The 20,788-nt window shown below is 36.0% G+C and overlaps 1 protein-coding gene across 1 annotated transcript; it reads right to left on the bottom strand.

The window, feature by feature from the left end:
* Positions 1-1,443: 1,443 nt before the first annotated feature.
* LOC129444262 (uncharacterized) lies at positions 1,444-12,324 on the bottom strand. The gene is made up of 13 exons (XM_055204807.2): positions 11,900-12,324; positions 7,745-7,888; positions 6,342-6,512; positions 5,832-5,917; positions 4,124-5,051; positions 3,856-3,953; positions 3,626-3,676; positions 3,125-3,506; positions 2,874-3,029; positions 2,410-2,539; positions 2,219-2,304; positions 1,949-2,080; positions 1,444-1,837 (listed from the first exon to the last, which is right to left on the bottom strand). Exons 1-11 carry the CDS (start codon positions 12,027-12,029, stop codon positions 2,289-2,291), a joined length of 2,292 nt encoding a protein of 763 aa, XP_055060782.2. The 5' UTR covers positions 12,030-12,324; the 3' UTR covers positions 1,444-1,837; positions 1,949-2,080; positions 2,219-2,288.
* Positions 12,325-20,788: the final 8,464 nt, after the last annotated feature.

Genomic DNA, 20,788 nt, shown 5'->3' with positions numbered 1-20,788 from the left:
GATTGGTCGATGCACTGTTTGTCCCGCCTCTCCTCCATTGTGATTGGACAAAAGCGATTTACAGAGCGCCACTTTTTTATTAGCAGAATAACAATTGCTTTACAAAGCATCTTTTAAAAAGTTTTAAAATGTATAATATAAAATTAATATGTATATTTGTTGTGGAATATAATTTATTTTATAAAATCATTTTAGCCAATGGGGGGCCTGCTCCACCGTAAGCTCCGCCTATGCCTGCATTTACAGTCAGAGCCAGCTCTGTTTACAGTATACAGTATAAAAGACATTGTAATCTGTTAATCATTTGTGATGCTGGCAAAATGAGTAAGCAAATTTAATTATTGTTATTTAGATTTTAAAATTCTCTATTAAAAAAATCCCAGGGTTAGTTTATTTTAGGGTATTTTCTCCACTTCTAAAACACAACAAAATTCAATGCTTGATTTAAAATACAAGTAAAAACGAAACGGAAAATGTATATGAAGTGAACAGTATATTAGGCCCATTAATCTTTCGAGGATAAATAAACTCCACCGAAGCTTCACACGACAGGCGCAGTTCTAAAAAATGACCGCGTGAGGGCGCTTTGGAGGCGCTTGTGTGCGTTGGTTGCTATTATTCAAACGAATACGTTTTTTTTTTTACTGTTTTATAAGTATCATATTTTGCAAATAATTTGTTTAATCAAAGCGTTTTCATATGTGGTAGCACGGGCTACATTGTAATCGACAAGATATATTAACTTTTATGTTTTTTCGTTGTGATTGGACAAAAGCGATTTACAGAGCGCCACTTTTTTGTTAGCAAAATAACAATTGCTTTACAAATCATCTTAAAACAAGTAAAATGTATAATATAAAATTAATATGTATATTTGTTGTGGAATATCATTTATTTTTTATAAAAATCCTTTTAGCCAATGTGGCGCCTGCTCCACCTATACCTGCATTTACAGTATACAGTATAAAAGACACTGTAATCTGTTAATCATTTGTGATGCTGGCAAAATGAGTAAGCAAATTTAAATTTTTGTTATCTAGATTTTGAAATTCTCTATCTTAAAAAAATCCCAGGATTATTTAATTTTAGGACATTTTCTTTACATCTAAAACATAACAAAATTCAATGCCTAATTTAAAATACAAGTAAAAACGAATCAGAAAATGTATATGAGGTGAACAGTACATTAGCCCATTCATTTCTATAATCTTCAGGTTTAACATTTTGTCTGATTGTATTTACTAAGTTAACTCACAGTTTTTATACCAAGGTCAAGGGTTTGATATTGCATATGAAAAACAGGTACATAAGTGACCCAAGTTAATCAGTTTGATCAAATAAAACAGTAAAAAAAGCAAATTAAAACATCTGCTAAAGAAAAGTCTTACATATTCATTTCAATTCAATTCAATTTTATTTATATACTGTAGCACTTTTCACAATTGCTTAATTATTTCAAAGCAGCTTTAAATTAATAAAAAAAGAAAAATACACAGAAAAATCAAGGGACAACAAAAGTTGCAAAGTACAGATTAAACTGAACTATTGAGCGTAATAATGTAACATATAGAAGAGAGATCTAAGTTAAGAAAATGTCATTTGACTCCCTAAACTCCTAGAAGAAAAAAAACCCTAGAGAGAGAGACAGACATAACTTATTCTATAGAGGACATACTATATATTAGATACTATATTATACAACTTTAAAAGATAAAAACATTAAGAATTATAAGAACTAAAACTTGTAAATTATTTTTTTTATTAAATATGTTTAAAGACGAGACAGGATCTGCATCAGATGTTCATGTGGTCATGAAGTCTGAGGCTGAAATACCACCTGAAGATGAGAAAAAAAGTAAATGTCAACATTTTATATTTAGTCATCATGTTTATAGTATATTGATTTTTGTAATGAAATATCCAAAGACAAATGCAGTTGTATACTTACATTATGCAGAAAGTTCCCAAAAATGTGTTACTCCTGAGAAATTCCTGTTTTAAATAATGGCTCGTCTCTTGTCTCTCTTGTAATAATGGCCCTTTTAATTTCCGTGCTATTCTCTGTTTCTAGTTGTAGAAACTAGGGAGACACAAGAGGACAAATGCAGAAGTGTTGGTTAAACAACATCTAACACACAGCTGTTGCGCCTTGCAGCCAATTCATTACGGTTGCATTACATAATGTGATCAAAAGGATAGTTAAAAAAGCATTCATTGCCTCATCCGCGAAAACAGCATCTCTCATCATTCCTCTCTCCTTCAGTCATTAAGCTTCCTCCTTTTTATATTTATGTGGATAGCGCCCTGTAGTGATGAAAATGTACATTTAAAACAATCTTACTATACAACTAATTATACAAAATAAAAAGCATGTAATCTGCAAATGTAGTTTTCTATTCGGTCTGTTACCTCATTTTGTAAATGAATAGCTCTTCTTCGTTAGACTCAGTTTTAAACCAGTCATGATCTAAGATCTGCTTGAGCGTCGGACGATATCTTGGATTCATGGCCAGGCACCTTTTCATCAGATCACAGATTTCTGTACAAGTTTTAGGAGAGAGCTGGTTAGTCATCATGACACACAAATGGCAATAATAATCATGGCATAAAGAGACGCTTTTGTTGTCATTTAATAATACTGCAAAAAAGTCTGTCTGTCTATCATCGAAAGGGCCCCTGATCACAGACAGACAGTACCTCAGGTTAAGATAATGGCACAGTGATGAAATACATTGACGAGCCACTAAATGACTGTTTAGCTAAACACAATAAAATCTAACATCTTGCCAGATAGACCGTATCCTGTGATAATATTTATTGTGGATTTGATCAGAGGCTTTGTGTGTGAGTGTTGATCAGTCATTTTCACTCACCCTTTGATAAACCCTTCCCATAAAAGGGGTCTATAGGACAGGGGGAAGTTCCAAGCACCATGAAATACAGCAAAGCACCTAAGGCCCATACGTTTGCTGGCATGGGGTAGTATTTCTCTTCCATTTGCATCTCAGGCGGGATGCAACCTTGAGCTCCTGTACACAAAACATCATGTTAAGTCATTTTGTAAAAGATGACGCTGCATTAACAGCAGGTTTCAATTCTCTGCTATATAAAAAACTCAACTCACCTATAAAGTCGTGGGAATCATAGGCCTCATCCGTAAGATAATATCCAAGCCCAAAGTCAATTAACTTCAGGGTCATTGTTGATTTCTGCACCAAGAAGTTCTTGCCATGGAGGTCTGTATGGAAAACTCCATTATCCAGACAGTGTTTTACTGCCAGTACTGCCTGACGCATAAGATGTCTTGCTATATTTTCACTTAGATGTCTTTCACAACTAACAAAATCCCACAAGGTTTGGCAGTGCTGAGGGTACTCCAACGCGAGCGTGTAAAAGTCTTCAGTTTCGTACCAGTCATAAAACTGTATGACATTGGGGCATGAGGGCGCATCTCTTAACTTAAGCATTAGCGCCACTTCTGTAATGACTGGTTTGGGGTATCCGGGCTGGAGAAAAATGGTCAACAAATTACAATTAGATACAACAAATATCTTGTATTGGTGTGTAATCGCTGTACTATCTATTTTCTGTTTAGTTCACTTCATCAAATTTTATGACATCTTACAATCTGAAGAGTTCTTTCATCCTTTCGTTTGCTTATTCGCTTGATGGCAACCTGTAAAGAGAAAAAACAACACCTAGTTAATTTCTCCTGAGCTGACTGAAGTGGCTCACCTGACACTTCACACATAACTTTAAAGTTTGAGAATCTACAAACTTTAAAACATGCTTTAGGTCAAGTGGACGTACAAATTTCAGCTAACATTTTGTTTGATATAAATACAAGTGCATTACCCGACAGCCATCCGATTTACGGATCCCTTTGAACACTTTGCCAAAGTAACCTTTTCCAATCACTTCATTGAAGAAGGTATATTTAGAATCAAAAGTCTCTGAAAAAAAAACACAGAAAAATGATAGGATCACAGTACATGTTAACACTCATATACTCACAGACGGGAGGTACAGCATACATTTCCAGGTACAGAAGAATTTGATGAAGAAACCATTTCACATATTGGTGCAACCCACCCTAGGAGTATAATGAAGTCAGTACACTCACCTTTAGGGACTGGGGGATCAGCTGGTTTCGTCTCTTCTGGCGGTTTAAAAACTTTTTGAAAAAGATCTACAACTTTTGGCCTGACAACTCTATCATCTTCTGCCCCAGAATGTCTGGGATTTTCAATAGCTTTTGCCCCAGGATTTTCATCTTCTTTTGGTCCAGGACTTTTTGCTTTATTTGGGTCGGGATTTCCGCCACCTTTTAACCCGATATTCTTTGGAATGGCACCTATCTTCTGTAGCCTGGCATTAGCTGCAGCGGTGCCACCAAAACTGGCCAGATCAGCACCATCCATGGCATCAGGAATAGCTGGATCTGCATCTTTTTTCACTTTACTCTTCCCTTTTTTTCTCCAAGGGTTGTGAAAAAAGCGGCTCTTTGAAGCCTTTTGTTTTTGTTTCTTTAAGCCAACACTCTTTGATTGAGAATCTGCCAGATCTGCCGGATCGGCTTCAATCTGTGAAGTCGGCATTGACTCCACTTTGCCCCTCCAGAAGCATCCAAAGATGCGTTGCTTCAATGTCTTGCTTTTATCCGGACGAATCTTTGTTTTTGATTGGGGGCCGGCCAGAGCAGGAACATCCATGCCAACAGGAATATCTGAAATAGCCTTGGGCTGTTGAGTTGGCACAACAGTCACTTTTTCTCCCTGGAGGTTAGATTTGCGGCTCTTTGAAGCCTTTTCTTTCTGTTTCTTCGGACCAACGTCGGCCTTTGACTGTGATGCAAGATCAACAACTTCCCTAACATCAGGGATAGCTGGATCCGCTTTAAGCTGTGGAGTCGGCATTGACTCCACCTTGCCCCTCCAGGGACAGCCAAATAATGCCTTTCGTTGTTTGTCCGGTTTGATTACAGTCTTTAATTTAGAGCTCGCCAGACCAGCATCATCCTTTAAATTAGGATTATCTGAATCCGCATTAAGCTGTGGAGAAGACCAGAGGTGGGTCAGACAGACAGACAGACAGATAAATGTTTCCAAGCCATGTTTCCATCCAAGGCTTTTAGCAAAAAATGATTTAGCGCATAAACGCAATGTCAATACCTCAAATGTCACAAAAATATTTTGGAAACACTTTGTTAAAAAAAAACTTTAACACAAATAAATGTGATATCACATGATAGATCTTCATCACGCGCAACCTCTGAAGGCTATAACAGCAAACAATGGGCGCTCTTAATGCAGCCTGAAACTTTCTGTTTTGATTTGCCCCACGGCCCCCACCAGAGTCGATCCTCCCTATACGCAGGGTACACAAGCTGCACTGAACTTAAACTTAAGCCGCTCTTACTTCATGAAGTGCTGAAATGTCAATCATTTATCCATAAAATGAATCATTTTTATTAATGTTTAAATATTCATTTTTTTCTTCTCATAATCAGGTCCCTTTGGTGAAAGCACACTTATTTTAAAATTACTGAGACCACAAATCAGGCCGGACTGGTCCCAGCTGAGCTTTTATTGTAAGAGCATTAGAGAAATTAGGTAAATTATTAGCTCAAGGTCAGATTTTTTTGCAATACACAAAAACGTATGTGTGAATTCGCTTTCATCATTCGTGAAATCTAAACAGAAACCATTTTATCGCCATTTAAATAGAAAACCTTTCGTACACATATATTTACTTGGTCGATGAGAAAACCTGGATGGAAACATGTCTATAAATGGACAGATAGTTGTAGTAAATGTAATGATGTAACACACCTCTGAAGGAATCAGTGTTTCCACTTTATCATTACGAAGGAATGGGTGCATTACACTCCTCCAAGCCTTCTTCATTGATTTCAAGACTTTATTATTGTTCCAAAAAACAAAAGAAAAACAAATGATACATTATTAGAAAATTCATTATGACAAAAGTGAATGACAAAGAACCATGGTCAGTGATAATACTTAATAAACACATTTAACAAACTGTCCACCCAGATACTATTTGATCAAATATCTATATGTAATTGAGTATCAGTATTGTAGATACTGATATCTTATTACATTAAAGTCAGTAAAATAAAGCATCTTACAATAAGAAATTAAGTTTAGACAGTTTTTCTATTGTGTTTTAGATTCTTATTTTAACAGCATTATTAGTCAAATAATCATTGCTGTATTTTCAGGAATTTATAATAAAGATATCTACAAGGGACAACAAAACTTTTAAGAAACAAACAGGGCACAGAATTAAAGATTGTAAAGAACACAAAATTTCCATCTGACCTTTGGGGCTGTTCGCCTCCTCAAATGCAGGAGTAAACTCCTTTACTCCTCCTCGTGGATGTGAACTACCGGCGCGTCTGTCTAACAAATGTCCGTTGTTCGGGACAATGTCAGGGACTGCATTCGGAAGGACAAGATCCATTCCACCATCATCACATCTCCATCCCAACACTGCAATTCAATAAATAATGTTATGAAATTAATGCTTTAACTGAAGTGATCTATACGTGTCTAAAACTTGTCACTTATTTTCATGTATTGTTTATTCAACTGTATAAAATATGTCAACTGTATGTCAAAATTTGGGTTTCTGTATTGCCAAATGCTTAAAGGTGCAAAAGAGGATGTTTGTTTTATAAATTTTTACAATATTACTTGAAACTGTCTTTACTAAATGACAAAAGACTATTTATTAGGTGCACTGAAAATTATAATATTAATATACATCATCTGTGCACAAGATAGGGCCTTAAAAACATCAGCCAATTTGCTCATGCGGTCATCGCATCAGCGATTGGCCTTCTGGCTTGTCAATCACTGCCATTACAATCCTTGTGAGAGACGTGCACGCTCCAGTAACTTTACACAGGTGACGCATGCGCATAGCGCATTAAACTATATCTTAAGTTTCGGTTTGTTTTCATTGTCGATCCTGCTTTCCTCCTCGAATTTGCACCATGGTAGAGAAGAAACCCGAAAGAGGACGCAAAAGAAAGACTTTTTTTAAGCCGCTGGGAATAGGAGAAAATTGTCAGAAGAACGTAATGTAACAGAGTCCTTATTGGAGAAACATTTCAACGCTGGAGAGCAATGAAGGAACGGAGAGGTGTCAAGACAGACGCGCAGTTCGCAAAAAATTCTCCTCGACAGGTAACAGTGATTATTCTTTCTTTGTTGAATAATTATTGTTGTACTGTTATTCGGGTATATTGACGTTGTTCTTGTACTGTAGTTGTAAGGCAGTGACCAGTCTGCTATATGCTAGTTGAAATGGGAGTAGCGTCAACTGATCTAACGTTTTAACGTCTTATGTGTTTATTATCATATAATTTCACATAATAAATCCACTGACGCCACACAGCATATGCTGGTGGTAAACAAACACTTGTGTCATGCACGAGTTTTGGAAGGCGTTCCCTAGAAATGAGCTGTGAAGGCGGGAGGCTGTTCTTACGCATGCACTCATTTAAAAAACTCAGTAACCGTTTTTGGATTCTCAGTCAGCGAAAAACATCCTCTTTAGCGCCTTTAAGTGAGAAGTGATGCATTGTGCTAAAGGAAAAGTAAAATGAGGTAAAAAGTACACAAGCACCACCTAGTGTCTATCTGTGCACGTGCATTAAGAATAATGTATGTAAACTTATCAGGATTAAAGCCACATTTTGCTGTCATTTTCATCTTACTTGTTGGGATTTTCTCCTCTACTCCTCCACTTAGATTCAAACCACCGGCAGCGCGTCCGACCTCTGACGCAAGTCCGATGTCAGGGACATAGTCACAGGTCAACACAGCATTCGGTAGGAATGAATCCATCTCTCCTCCAAACACTGCAATTAAAATTCAATAAATTAATGCCTTCATTTGAAATGATCATTTTTCTTTTTCTCAAAATTGTATGGAAGCTGCGAGAGGCCATACATTATTATTATTTTTGCTTGCTTGTTTTCTCGTGATCATGACTTAATTTTCTGGTGATCTTGAGATAACAAAAAGTTGTTATCCTGACAATCCAAATGTCATAATGTAATTTCCTGTCCATAATATTTAGTGTATTTTAAAGTGAACTGCTGATGTATAGACCTTTTGCGTGTTTGCAAACAGAGATGACGTTTTTTGTGGGCGGAGCCCAACTGGTGGCAGAAAGTGAATGCTTCTCAATAGCTGTGTGAAGTGTTTTAGCATTAAACTGTGATTTCTAAGGATCCGGAAGTCTGTGTTTCTCTTAAGTGTAATGTTTGTTATAACGTTTTCACCAAGTTACGTTTATTTTTTAAATAAATTAAAAGTTTAAATGGCTTGGCTACTAATTGTGTGCATGTATGTAATGTATATGTATTGTTCTTTATTGGTAAATCAATTATTTTTACAGTATGAATCGCTGAGCAGCAATACTATCATGTATTCTGTTTAATATAATTTATTAAATATTTCATCATTTCCTGTTTTCAATTTCTTCCTTATATTTTTAGCCTAGGTGTTTGATCTAAAACTATTATGTTTACATACAAATTAATTTGTATAGGCCTGTTTATATATTATTAACACTTTACATCATGTGTGTGTGTGTGTGTGTGTGTGTGTGTGTGTGTGTGTGTGTGTGTGTGTGTGTGTGTGTGTGTGTGTGTGTGTGTGTGTGTGTGTGTGTGTGTGTTATTTTTATATATTTATTAGTAAACATCATAATTTAGTAGTGATGTTACGTTCGTGAACGAATCGTTCTTATTGAACGAATCTTTTAGGTGAACGAATCGTTCTCGTTCACGCCATCCATTGACTCATATTTCTCATTCACTGAAATTTCCCTCCCTTCTTGAGGAGCACGGACAAATGAAGCGCGGCTTTCTTTCCGCCTTCAAAGAGTGACAAAACTACGAGCCAATGGCAATCGAGTATAAGCTGTGGCCGAGCATATGATTGCCTCAACGTACTGAATGAATACGCCCTTCACTGACCGAGCCGCTGTTTTGAGTCTGAACGAACGAGAGAGAGAGACAGAGATCGCGTTCTTAAACAAACTGAATGACTGGTACAAGTTACAACCTAATGAATGAGATGAATGAGAGGGATCGTATAGAAAGAGAGAGCAACGTTAACAATCTTGTGAAAGAATCATGTGGTTTTATTTTAGTAAAGTTATAGTAACCATGTTTAGGCGGACTATTTACCTTAATACAAATGATAATCAAGGTAATTACCGTTGAAAAATTTGGTATTTCTGTTTAATATAGTTTTATATATCTATATAGTTTAATCCACCCTTTCACTGAACTTAAATCAGTCATCTGCGTCTGAACGAAGTCTTGAACGACATGACTGAAATTATATGATTCGTGAACGAGGATCTGATGACTGACTGAACCAGAGGAGGCATGCACGGGAGTCTTTATTTACAACAAATCCAGATTAGATGTACTATAATGTACGTGTTTCTTAATATATTCTGTAGCTTGATAAAATTATGCTTAGTATTTCACAATTTGAGCTTTATTAAAAACTAATGAGTTTTTGCAAGTCTTTCATTGTCTTATAACACATAATGACACACATCTTCGCCACCTATTGGCGTATTTATGTAAAATTAAGAAATGGTCACTGAACGAATCAGTGAACGAGTCTGAACAAATCATTTTGGTGAACGAACTGAAAATGAACGAGTCACCTAAATGAATGAAAATTTCCATCACTATAATTTAGAACAAACAGGAAGAAGACATAGGCTAAGATATAAAGTAAAAAGAAGTAATAGAAAACGAAAAAAATACGAAAACTTTAATAAATGGAAAATTATTGATATTGTGAACTAATTCAAATATTTAATCTTTCTAAATAAACTATTAACGTAATGTGATGAAAACGCTATAAGAAACACATAGAGGGATCAGACTTCGACAGAACACCGGATATCTTCTCTAATTATTTTCTATTCAAATTATTAAAAGATTTCAAAATGTTTCATCACTCCAGTCTGTCCGGTTGAGGGCTTTTATTGCAACCATAACCACCTACGTTTATCTTCAAATGATGTCTTCGACGACGGTATACTATAAAAATGAAGGTCATCTACTTTGGCATTCCTATTCCGACACTCAACAGCACAACAAAACATTTTCTAGTGAGTTATATTGTTCGTTTCACTCGTGTCTGTGAACGACTTTCGGACACACTTCTAAGGCAGCGTGTTTGAAATTTAAACAGAGAGCGCCTTTGTGATAACTAATCACATATTTGAAAACTACAATACTAATTTCTCGCTAGAAATGCAATTAAAAGGTGTAAAAAGTGAAAATATACCTTTATTTACACTAAATTGGTGGTCCAGTCGCGTCCTTGGCCGCCATTTTATTTTTTCGAACTCGACCGGACTCGACCAATCACATTCTTAATGTACGTCCACGCATAGGTATCTCAGGAGACAGGAAGAAAACCAAACATTGAATTCGGACATGCCTTGATGCCTTGGAAAGCTGCCTCAGAAGGCAATAATTTAGAGTTTTCAGACGCAGCCTATGACGTTGACTCGCAAAAGGTCTACGTGTAGCTAATGATTGCAGATAGACTAATAAATAAATAACGATTGGGGGGTTTCCCGAACAGGGATTAGACAATTCTGAGATTTAAATAAATTAAAGAGCTGTCCAAACTGAAAACAACTTGCATTGACACATCTTAAAATACATCAGTGCCCTTTGTTTTGCCTCACAAGTAACACACAAGTAATGTTTTAGTAAGGCATTTTTGTTAAAACTAGTTATATTTCCTAAATAAATTAAGGCCTAGTCCTGGTTTAAAATAATCTCTGCCCGGGAAACCATCCCATAATGTGCTTGAATTTAGGAACCATCTTTAAAGTAATTATGTACATGTTTCTATCTTCAATAGTATTTAAGAGTTTATATTAATAAATATATAAAAACGTAAAAAAGTGTACATTATAGCTGACAACCATACGAACACAGTAGGGTTTGTGACTGTTTGTTGACTAAAAGTCATTCCATTTAAATGCTGTAAAAAGTAGAAACGTGTATATTAAGGAGTAACTTTAGAGATGGTCCCTAAATTCACCACTATATCAATCTGTCAAATACATACTGACGAATTTATTTAATCTTAAACGAATCCCTGATCCAAGTAAAACCTAATTTGTTCATCATATACCTTTGCTGTCTACAAACAATACAACACGTTCACGTACATACATATCAAGTACACATAAGCTTTCATCACATCACAAAAATACAACTTTTGTTAACTTGAGATAACAAGAAATTAGGTCGTGATCATGAGAAAACATGCAAGCAAAAATAAAAATAGTTCACAACCTCGGCTTACGTAAATGAACATCACATTTGCGAATAACAACAGTCGTATGCACTGCTAATAACTACGGTATTTATTATGTTAGCCTACATCCCTTATGAAAATTAAACATGGTTTTACTACAGTTCCATCCAACAAAACATGGTTAACGGTACTGTAGTAAAACCATTGTTACCACAAAATAACCATGGTTGGGCTAATAGTAATGCACCAATAAACATGGTTAGGCCTACTACACTTTTCCCACATTAAAACCATGGTTAATTTTCGTGAGGGATATTTAAAACAAGGCCTCATGCGGCGTAATTCTTGTATTAAATTTCTGGGATGTTTTTTTAATTTTGATCGCTTTTTGTTAAATGAGTCAAAATGTGTCTGCGTATTCAGACGGTCAAGAAAAACGGCGGGTCAAGTTCACGAGCACCACCTGGTGTGTCTAACGTTACATGTACATTAACAACACAATAACTGTAAACTTATCAGCATGAAATTCAGACTTTTTACTTTAACTTGCATCTTACCTCTTTGGCGTTTCGCCTCAGTACGTGTTGGATAAACATCCACCATCTCCTCATCATCCTCCTCATCCATGCTTTCAACAACTGTTCCTTCCATGTCCTTTTCGGACAATGGTATTACAGGACGAAACATGATGTTGAGGAATAACTGAAAGACTTAACTGTTCTTAGACTCGGTTTACAGAGGGTTGAAATCTAAGTAAACTGTCTGTCCGTACACAGTGCGTCAAGCAGTTTAAAGTTGCGAACTTTTGGAAAGTCTGCAAATTCACTTGGTAATCTGTACAGTAGCGTTCGGAGTCAACCAAAGGCAAGCGTTCAGATCAGTCAAGTGATACCGGTTTCATCTGGCTGAGCCTTTTATAGGCACCGAGTGTGATGTAATGTTTCCATGACAACCATATAGAACGTCTCATGGAACCATTATGACATCACACCATATGACATGACTCTGTTCTGTAATAACGGCTCAAACTGTGATGAGGTTTTTTTATGTCCCTTGTGTTGTTTAATTAAAACCATTTACAACTTTTGGACTTTTTATTGTAGATATATATAAATGTCATATCAAAACTCTTTAATATGTCTTAATGCTTATTGCTACTTTTTAAAATGTATTTTACAGTATGTATAGATGCTATTTTGTATTAATACATTTAAACCTATTGTGTTAGTGCCATCTAGTGGTTTTAAATGAATATGTTAATTACCAGTAATGTTAAAAGAATAAGACTATTAGTCGAGAGTAAAACACAGACAGGCTCAGATTGAATGGACATTTTATTTAAATCATCAAAAATATCAATGGTCATATATTTTAATGCATGATACAAACAAAAGTTTTTTTCATTGCTTAAAATCCTTCACGCATATTAAATAGTTACAGTTTTTCTCAGTCACTTTGGTACATTTCTCAGATAAGAATTGAAATTCTCAAAACTACCTGTTCAATTCTAACATCATTATGTCACTTGTGCACATAAAAAAGCAGTTTCTCATTTCTTTGAACAAGTTGCAAATGCTTTGGTACATCCATGCAAATGATTATGTACAATTTTCTGCTGTTTCCTACATAATCAATTGGTTAAGTCATGTTGATCAAAATGTATTATAATGGGTCTCTGTTAAATAGTCTCACCCCCCACAACATTTAGGCATCAGTTAATAGCAGTGACAGCTCGTGACTGCACTTCCGAGGATGCGCTAATTCATAATAAGTGTTCGGATTTTCACGTGTGTGGTTCCCTTTTCCAAAATGTGTGTCATGCGTGTGGAGAGATTCTGTGTGCATCACGTGTTTTGTCAAAACAAGTGCCTGCTGGAGACGCATCAAAACCGTTTATGATAAAAGAGACGCTCGCGTTCCCTAAATACACGCAAGACACTCCTTTAACAGTAAACTCTGATTACGCATGAGATTGTGCGAATATCTGGCACACACGAGCGTCTCCTTTCAAGTTCAAGGCAGCAGGCACTTATTTTGGCATGACACGTGATGCACACACAATCTTTCAATACACAGAACACATATTTTAAAATGACAAACCACACACATGACAAGCTACATACATGTTGTGACAAACTTTGCATCGTGAGCTTCAAAAAAAAAAGAAGTCACCAGCTGCCACTGGTTCATACTATAAGTCTTTACATGCAAAATGGTTGAACAAGTTGTCATAATAAGTCAAGCATATATCTATACATTTCCATTAGACTATATATAGCAGGAGCACAACACAATGTTACAATGTGTGAAATGGGACAAAATTGTACTGGGACATACAATACAGTGTGTCTTGTCACCTTTTTAGATACTCTTTACAGGGATTGCATCCCTGAACAGGAGAAGGGTCAGATTGGAGATGACCTGCCAAAGTACGTGATAGTTTGGGCCAATGTCAGTTTCATTGGTCCAAAATCATCAGGCAATTGTTTGCGGTCCACAACAGGATGCTGATGGAGTTTCTCTCACCCTACTTTCCATTCCTTAACACCACTGAGGTATTTTTCTCAGCATGGAGATAGAAATTATATGATCCCCAGCCACATACAATGATGAACCTTCTGGCTGGAATGGATGCAGCATGTGATGATGACATCAAAACAGATGCCTTCAGAGGCTGGATAAGACTATGAAAGATTCTTTTCATGCTGCATCGCAATAGAATATATTCATTGTGATGAGGATGAGAATTTGTGGCCCAAAAGACAGGAACGTCAGGATGTGTAGGAAGACTGCATTCCTACAGCACTGCATGTTCAGTTTTCCCTAAGGAGTTTGTCCTGTGTTCGCATTTCTACTTTTTTCTTTGTGCTATGCAGTGCTGTCTTTTCGCTGATTGGCAATGACATGGTCTGTCAACAAATTACAGTACAAACAGTAAAAGCATAAATGTGAATATTCATTCATGAACCCTGTCCAGTCTTTTGCAACCAAACTCCCACATACACTAATGTATAACCTACAATTTACAAAAATTGTCATCAAAAATGTACTCATAGTTTACATCAGAACAACCTTCCAAAGTAAACTCTTATATTGACAACATGACTAAACAATTTTGATGATCTTAACCGTACACAATGACTTGTTATTCTGACCGCACTGACATGTTCATTCACACAGATATTTACTTTTGAGAGATGAACTAAGTAGTTTGAGCAAGAAACCGGTTTTTGCAGGTTATCCATGGTGTTTTGCTAATTGTACAACCCCAAAACAGAAAAAGTTGGGACACTGTAGAAATTGTGAGTAAAAAAGGAATGGAATAATTTACAAATCTCATAAACTTATATTTTATTCACAGTAGAATATAGATAACATATCAAATGTTGAAAGTAAGATATTTTGAAATGTCATGCCAAATATTGGCTCATTTTGGATTTCATGAGAGCTACACATTCCAAAAAAAGTTGGGACAGGTAGCAATAAGAGGGCAGAAAATTTAAATGTACATATAAGGAACAGTTGAAAGACCAATTTGCAACTTATTAGGTCAATTGGCAACATGATTGGGTATAAAAAGCCTGTCAGAGTGTCAGTGTCTGCCAGAAGTCAAGATGGGCAGAGAATCACCAATTCCCCCAACGCTGCAGCGAAAAATAGTTTTCTGAGTTTCTCAGAGAAAAATTGCAAAGAGTTTGAAGTTATCATCATCTACAGTGCATAATACCATTCAAAGATTCAAAGAATCTGGAACAATCTCTGTGCGTAAGGGTCAAGACCGGAAAACCATACTGGATGCCTGTGATCTTCGGGCCCTTAGACGGCACTGCATCACATAGAGGAATGCTACTGTAATGGAAATCACAACATGGGCTCTGGAATACTTCCAGAAAACATTGTCAGTGAACACAATCCACCGTGTCATTCGCTGTTGCCAGCTAAACTCTGTAGGTCAAAAAAGAAGCCATATCTAAACATGATCCAGAAGCACAGGCGTTTTCTCTGGGCAAGGCTCATTTAAAATGGACTTTGGCAAATAGGAAAACTGTTCTGTGGTCAGACGTATCAAAATTTGAAGTTCTTTTTGAAAAACTGGGAAGCCATTTCATCCGGACTAAAGAGGACAATGACAACCCAAGTTGTTATTAGCGATCATTTCAGAAGCCTGCATCTCTGATGGTTTGGGGTTGCATGAGTACGTGTGACATGGGCAACTTACACATCTGGAAAGGCACCATCAATGCTGAAAGGTTTATCCAAGTTCTAGATACATATGATCCCATTCAGACGTCGTCTCTTTCAGGAAAGACCTTGCATTTTCCAACATGACAATGCCAGACCACATACTGCATCAATTACAACATCAAGACTGCGTAGAAGAAAGATATGAGTACTGAAATGGCCATCCTGCAGTTCAGATCTTTCATCCATAGAAAAGATTTGGTGCATCATAAAGAGGAAGATGCGACAAAGAAGACCTAAGACAGATAAGCAACTAGAAGTCTGTATTAGACAAGAATAGGAAAACATTCCTATTCCTAAACATTGGTCCTCCTCCAGCTGTTCCTTATATGTACATTTAATTTTTCTGGCCTCTTATTGCTACCTGTCCCAACTTTTTTTGGAATGTGTAGCTCTCATGAATTCCAAAATGAGCCGATATTTGGCATGACATTTCAAAATATCTTACTTTCAACATTTGATATGTTATCTATATTCTACTGTGAATAAAGTATAAGTTTATGAGATTTGTAAATTATTCCATTCCTTTTTTACCCACAACTTCTACTGTGTCCCAACTTTTTCTGTTCTGGGGCTGCACAAATTGTTTTGAGAAAATGCACTTACTGTTTTGCAAATTTTGACAATGATTCGAGACATGTACCAACGCGACTGAGAAAAACTAAACACTGGCAGGCAGTCAAAAACAGATAAAGTTAGACAATAATCCCTCATCCCTTACAGCAGGTAAAGCGTGTGTTCTGTCCAATATTTACCCAACATGCTTTAAAAAAAATAGGTCTTGTTTGAAACTAGACATGTGAAATATTGTTGCCTCAGAGTAGTATAGGAACCGAGCAAAACAAGGTAAAATATACATTAAATGACTTCTGATTTCTTTGAATAACATTCAAAAATGTATAAAATTGACATGTCAAACACCTGGGGACACCATAAAGGTAAACTGAATGTCTGACCATGTTGAGAATACTCCAAAAAAAGCAGTTTTTGTGAGCTTTTTTTCCAAAAAAATGTGCACCTGGAGATTTCAAATAGACACATGATAACAAAATAAGAAAGAGCACTACATAATACATGACCTTCAATTCAAACTTATCTGCCCACCAAAGCTCAAAACTATTTCAGAAAAAAAAGTGTGTACATTATAACAAAATACTTGTGATGTTGAATGTGGTCGCTCGGGAATGGACTCCAGATTCCAGTCCTTCCTTATCCGTGTCAGTTGAAGGCCTATTTTACATCACAAGGAGAGAGAAGCACGCACGCTTTATAATTTCAAATGCCTTATGTTTGCAAAATAACTTATGCTTATAATGCTCAGCATTGCTGGTAATGCTCATATTTTCCCTGTAGCATCCTGGTTAATAAAGTGGTCGACTCTTTTACAGACGATTCACAGCATTTTATTGTGGCCATTCAATAACACATATGAACCACCGTAAGAGCTAGAAAATAAAGAACATTGCATTAGTGAATCGCTGCGTCCGAAACCGCCCACTTCCATACTACATATTAGGCAAAGTATTGCTTTTTGCATACTATATAGCAGTGGTTCTCAAACCTTTTCAACTTGTGTGCAGTGCATTCCTTCGCGGCCCCCCAAAGAAAATTTATGACAAAAAACTGTGCTAAAACTTAACATTTTAATTAAACAAAACATTAAATTATACAAAGTAGTGGTTAGTAGCCTAATTTTGTTAGGTTTCTTTACAGAGAATCAGTGCTTTAAGTGGGCCGGAACACCCCGGTACTCAGTACCGCCACTTCTAAAAATAGCTCTTGAGCGTACCACCACCTCTACGTGCGCCCAGAACGTGCTTTTAGCGTACCGGAACGCTCATCTGTTTAAAAATCAGAGGTTTAATTTAATCATTTGGCTGCGCTGCCGCTTTTCAGAGCGCCCTTAATGTACGCTTCCTAATTCGTTCCACCGAGAGCAGAGACTACATTACCCATACACCCTTGCGTTTACAAGTTAAAAGCGCATGCGTCCTTCAGTCAGTGTCAACGTGCTCTGGAGAGGTGTGTGTTTGTGTGTGAAACGCTCAACCATAGCTGCTCGGTTAAAATGAAAATACAATGAACACGTAATATGCCCTCCTTGTTTTAGACTCTGAGTAGTAAAAGAACAAGGACAGAATCAGAGGATCGCTCGCTGACATCCCACCAAGCCAGAATGATAGCTGCAGGTCAGACGCAAGCCTTGTAGGTACGTGATGATCTCCGCTGTCGCGGCTTTCAGTTTGGTTCCCCTCGGCGCAACTTCGGATTTCCTCAGGCGATGTGCAGAAAACATTCTTGAAATTGTAATATACATTTAGTTTAATTGCTAAACTAAAAGTAAACGAAATTTCAATGAATTTAAACGACGTGCACAGTAGTTTTACCACCCGCAACATGGAAAACAATGGGACAAAATAAATGACTTTAGAGTTTCAAATGGCCAGTATTTTGTTATTCTTGACCCCATAGACATGGTCTTGGTGTAATTTTAATGTTTTTTTTCAAGCTTTTTTCTATCTAAACCACTAGTTTTAGCATTTAACCATGCTGAAAATTTTACTCACATATCTACCTTTTGCACATTTTATTTATGTTCAAAAACTCTTTCTACAGTATACTCTTGGAACGAGTGTGTTAAATTAACACATCTTGTGTCTAGTTAAGGACAACACACCTAGTGTGTTGTCCTTAATTTAACACATCTCTGTGTTATTTTTAGAACAACACACTTTGTGTTGTTTTAACACATCTTGTGTTGTCCCTTTTATTTATATGAACTCTAAATCAGCACGAAATGACACATAATGTGTTAAAATTAACACATAATGTGTTAAATAGTTTAACACAAAGCAATGTGTTAAAATTAACACACCCTGGATGTGTTAATTTTAACACATTGCTTTGTGTTAAACTATTTAACACATTATGTGTTGTTTTTAACACATTAAGTGTCATTTAAGTTCATAAAAAATAAAAGGGACAACACAAGATGTGTTAAAACAACACAAAGTGTGTTGTTCTAAAAATAACACAAAGATCTGTTAAATTAAGGACAACACACTAGGTGTGTTGTCCTTAACTACACTCTTAAAACGAATGTGTTAAATTAACACATCTTGTGTCTAGTTAAGGACAACACATCTAGTGTGTTGTCCATAATTTAACACATCTCTGTGTTATTTTTGGAACAACACACTTTGTGTTGTTTTAACACATCTTGTGTTGTCCCTTCTATTTTTTATGAACTCAAATGACACATAATGTGTTAAAAACAACACATAATGTGTTAAATATTTCAACACAAAATAATGTGTTAAAATGAACACATCCTGGATGTGTTAATTTTAACACACTGTTTTGTGTTAAACTATTTAACACATTGTGTGTTGTTTTTGGCACATTGTGTGTCATTTCGTGTTGATTTTGAGTTCATGTAAATAAAAGGGACAACACAAGATGTGTTAAAACAACACAAAGTGTGTTGTTCTAAAAATAACACAGAGATGTGTTAAATTAAGGACAACACACTAGATGTGTTGTCCTTAACTAGACACAAGATGTGTTAATTTAACACATTTATTTTAAGAGTGTAGACACAAAATGTGTTAATTTAACACATTCGTTTTAAGAGTGATGGTATTTTTTCAAAATCCTTTTGCACATTTTATTTATGTTCAGTAGCTATTTCTAGCTCAAGCAAATCCACAAATTTATAAAAGGATTAATTATTTTTTACAAGGTCGTCTGTTGACTGCTAAATATAAAACCCCTTCAATATCGAGTCAGCAAAAAAAATAGAGTACCGGCACCTCTTTTGGGCCACTTAAAGCACTGCAGAGAATTCAACATAAATTAATGTATTTTATAAAACTTTAAAAAGTTTGAGATCCACTGCAATATAGTATGGTAGTAGGCGATTTCAGACGCAGCATTTGTCTGCCACCATAACAGGTGTACACGATTAAATCCATTACACCAAGCGGAGGCTCTACCAGAATAAAAGTCCTCATACACATCCAAAATTATCGAACAATTAAATCATATAAATGTAAATAAACAAAATAATAATATTACAATACACACATAACAAATAAGATGCATATGGTTCTTTACATTCCCCACATATCTTATTTTCTTGTTTTAGTTTTATATATTTTATGCAACAGGTTCATAAATATGCATTTACATAACCGATAACGTCATAGAAAAATGAACCCATTTAAAACTCGTGCCTTAGTCATCTTCACTGTTGTTTTTATAATCAAAAACAACATGAAACAAAAAACTGTAAGTTAAATACATGATCAACATAACAAGACAAACTTTTACAACTTACTGTATCTGAGAAGCAGCTTTACTGATCGATGCATCTCTGGCTCTCACATTCTCAACAAACAAAATAAAATCTGCAGTCGTTTCTATCTAACCACTGGAGAAAATCTGATCGTATCTTTAAGCTTTGTGACCTAACGATGGCCATAGTAGCACCCATGTGTCATCTTTTTCCAATTAAGTGCAAACGTCTAACATACGTTGAACGTAGACAGTTACGACCCGTCATTGGCTCAGAGTCTACGTTCAGCCAATCAGAGAGCCGAACCGTCTAGTACGTTCACAACATGGCGACTAGTTGGTTGGAAATAAATGTGCGAATTGATAATTTTAAAGTAAGTAAGCGAATTGATAATTTTAAGGTAAGTAAGAAATTATATACTATCATGTAAAAACAGAGAAATACGATAATATCATGTCAAAGTACAAGCTTAACGGTACGTGATTTAACTATTTATTCGATGATGCGTGACAACGAAGCGTCCGGTATCAAGATCGTTAACGTTACACTTCATTGACCGTTCCACTGACTGTCCCTATGAAACTTAACCATGGGTTTACTACAAATGAAATAAAATAAAAACATGGTGGATGTAGTTAAACCATGGTAACCGCAAATTAACCATGCATGCCATGGTTTTATTGTGGTAAAAGTGTAACCATGTTAGGTGTATTGATTACTAGCAAAACCATGGTTTTACTACAGTAACCGTGGTGTAATGGTTTTTGAAAAACATGGTTGTCAAAACTATGGTTATTTTGTGGTATCCATGGTTTTACAACAGTTACAACCATTTTAACCAGTAACCACAAGTTAAAGGCGGAGTCCATGCTGTTTGAAAGCCAATGTTGATATTTGAAATCACCTA

This window comes from Misgurnus anguillicaudatus, chromosome 3 (assembly GCF_027580225.2).
Source record: "Misgurnus anguillicaudatus chromosome 3, ASM2758022v2, whole genome shotgun sequence".
Lineage (NCBI taxonomy): Eukaryota > Metazoa > Chordata > Actinopteri > Cypriniformes > Cobitidae > Misgurnus > Misgurnus anguillicaudatus.
Note: the sequence above shows the minus strand (reverse complement) of the source record. Positions and strands in the feature narration are given on the sequence as shown.

Excerpts from the sequence above, each read along its gene's own strand:
- LOC129444262 (XM_055204807.2), bottom strand. The coding sequence starts at position 12,029 with ATGTTTCGTCCTGTAATACCATTGTCCGAAAAGGACATGGAAGGAACA. Across the intron at positions 6,513-7,744 it reads AGAGGAGAAAATCCCAACAA|TGTTGGGATGGAGATGTGAT; the intron begins GTAAGATGAAAA and ends ATTGAATTGCAG. Across the intron at positions 3,507-3,625 it reads ATGAAAGAACTCTTCAGATT|CCCGGATACCCCAAACCAGT; the intron begins GTAAGATGTCAT and ends ATTTTTCTCCAG.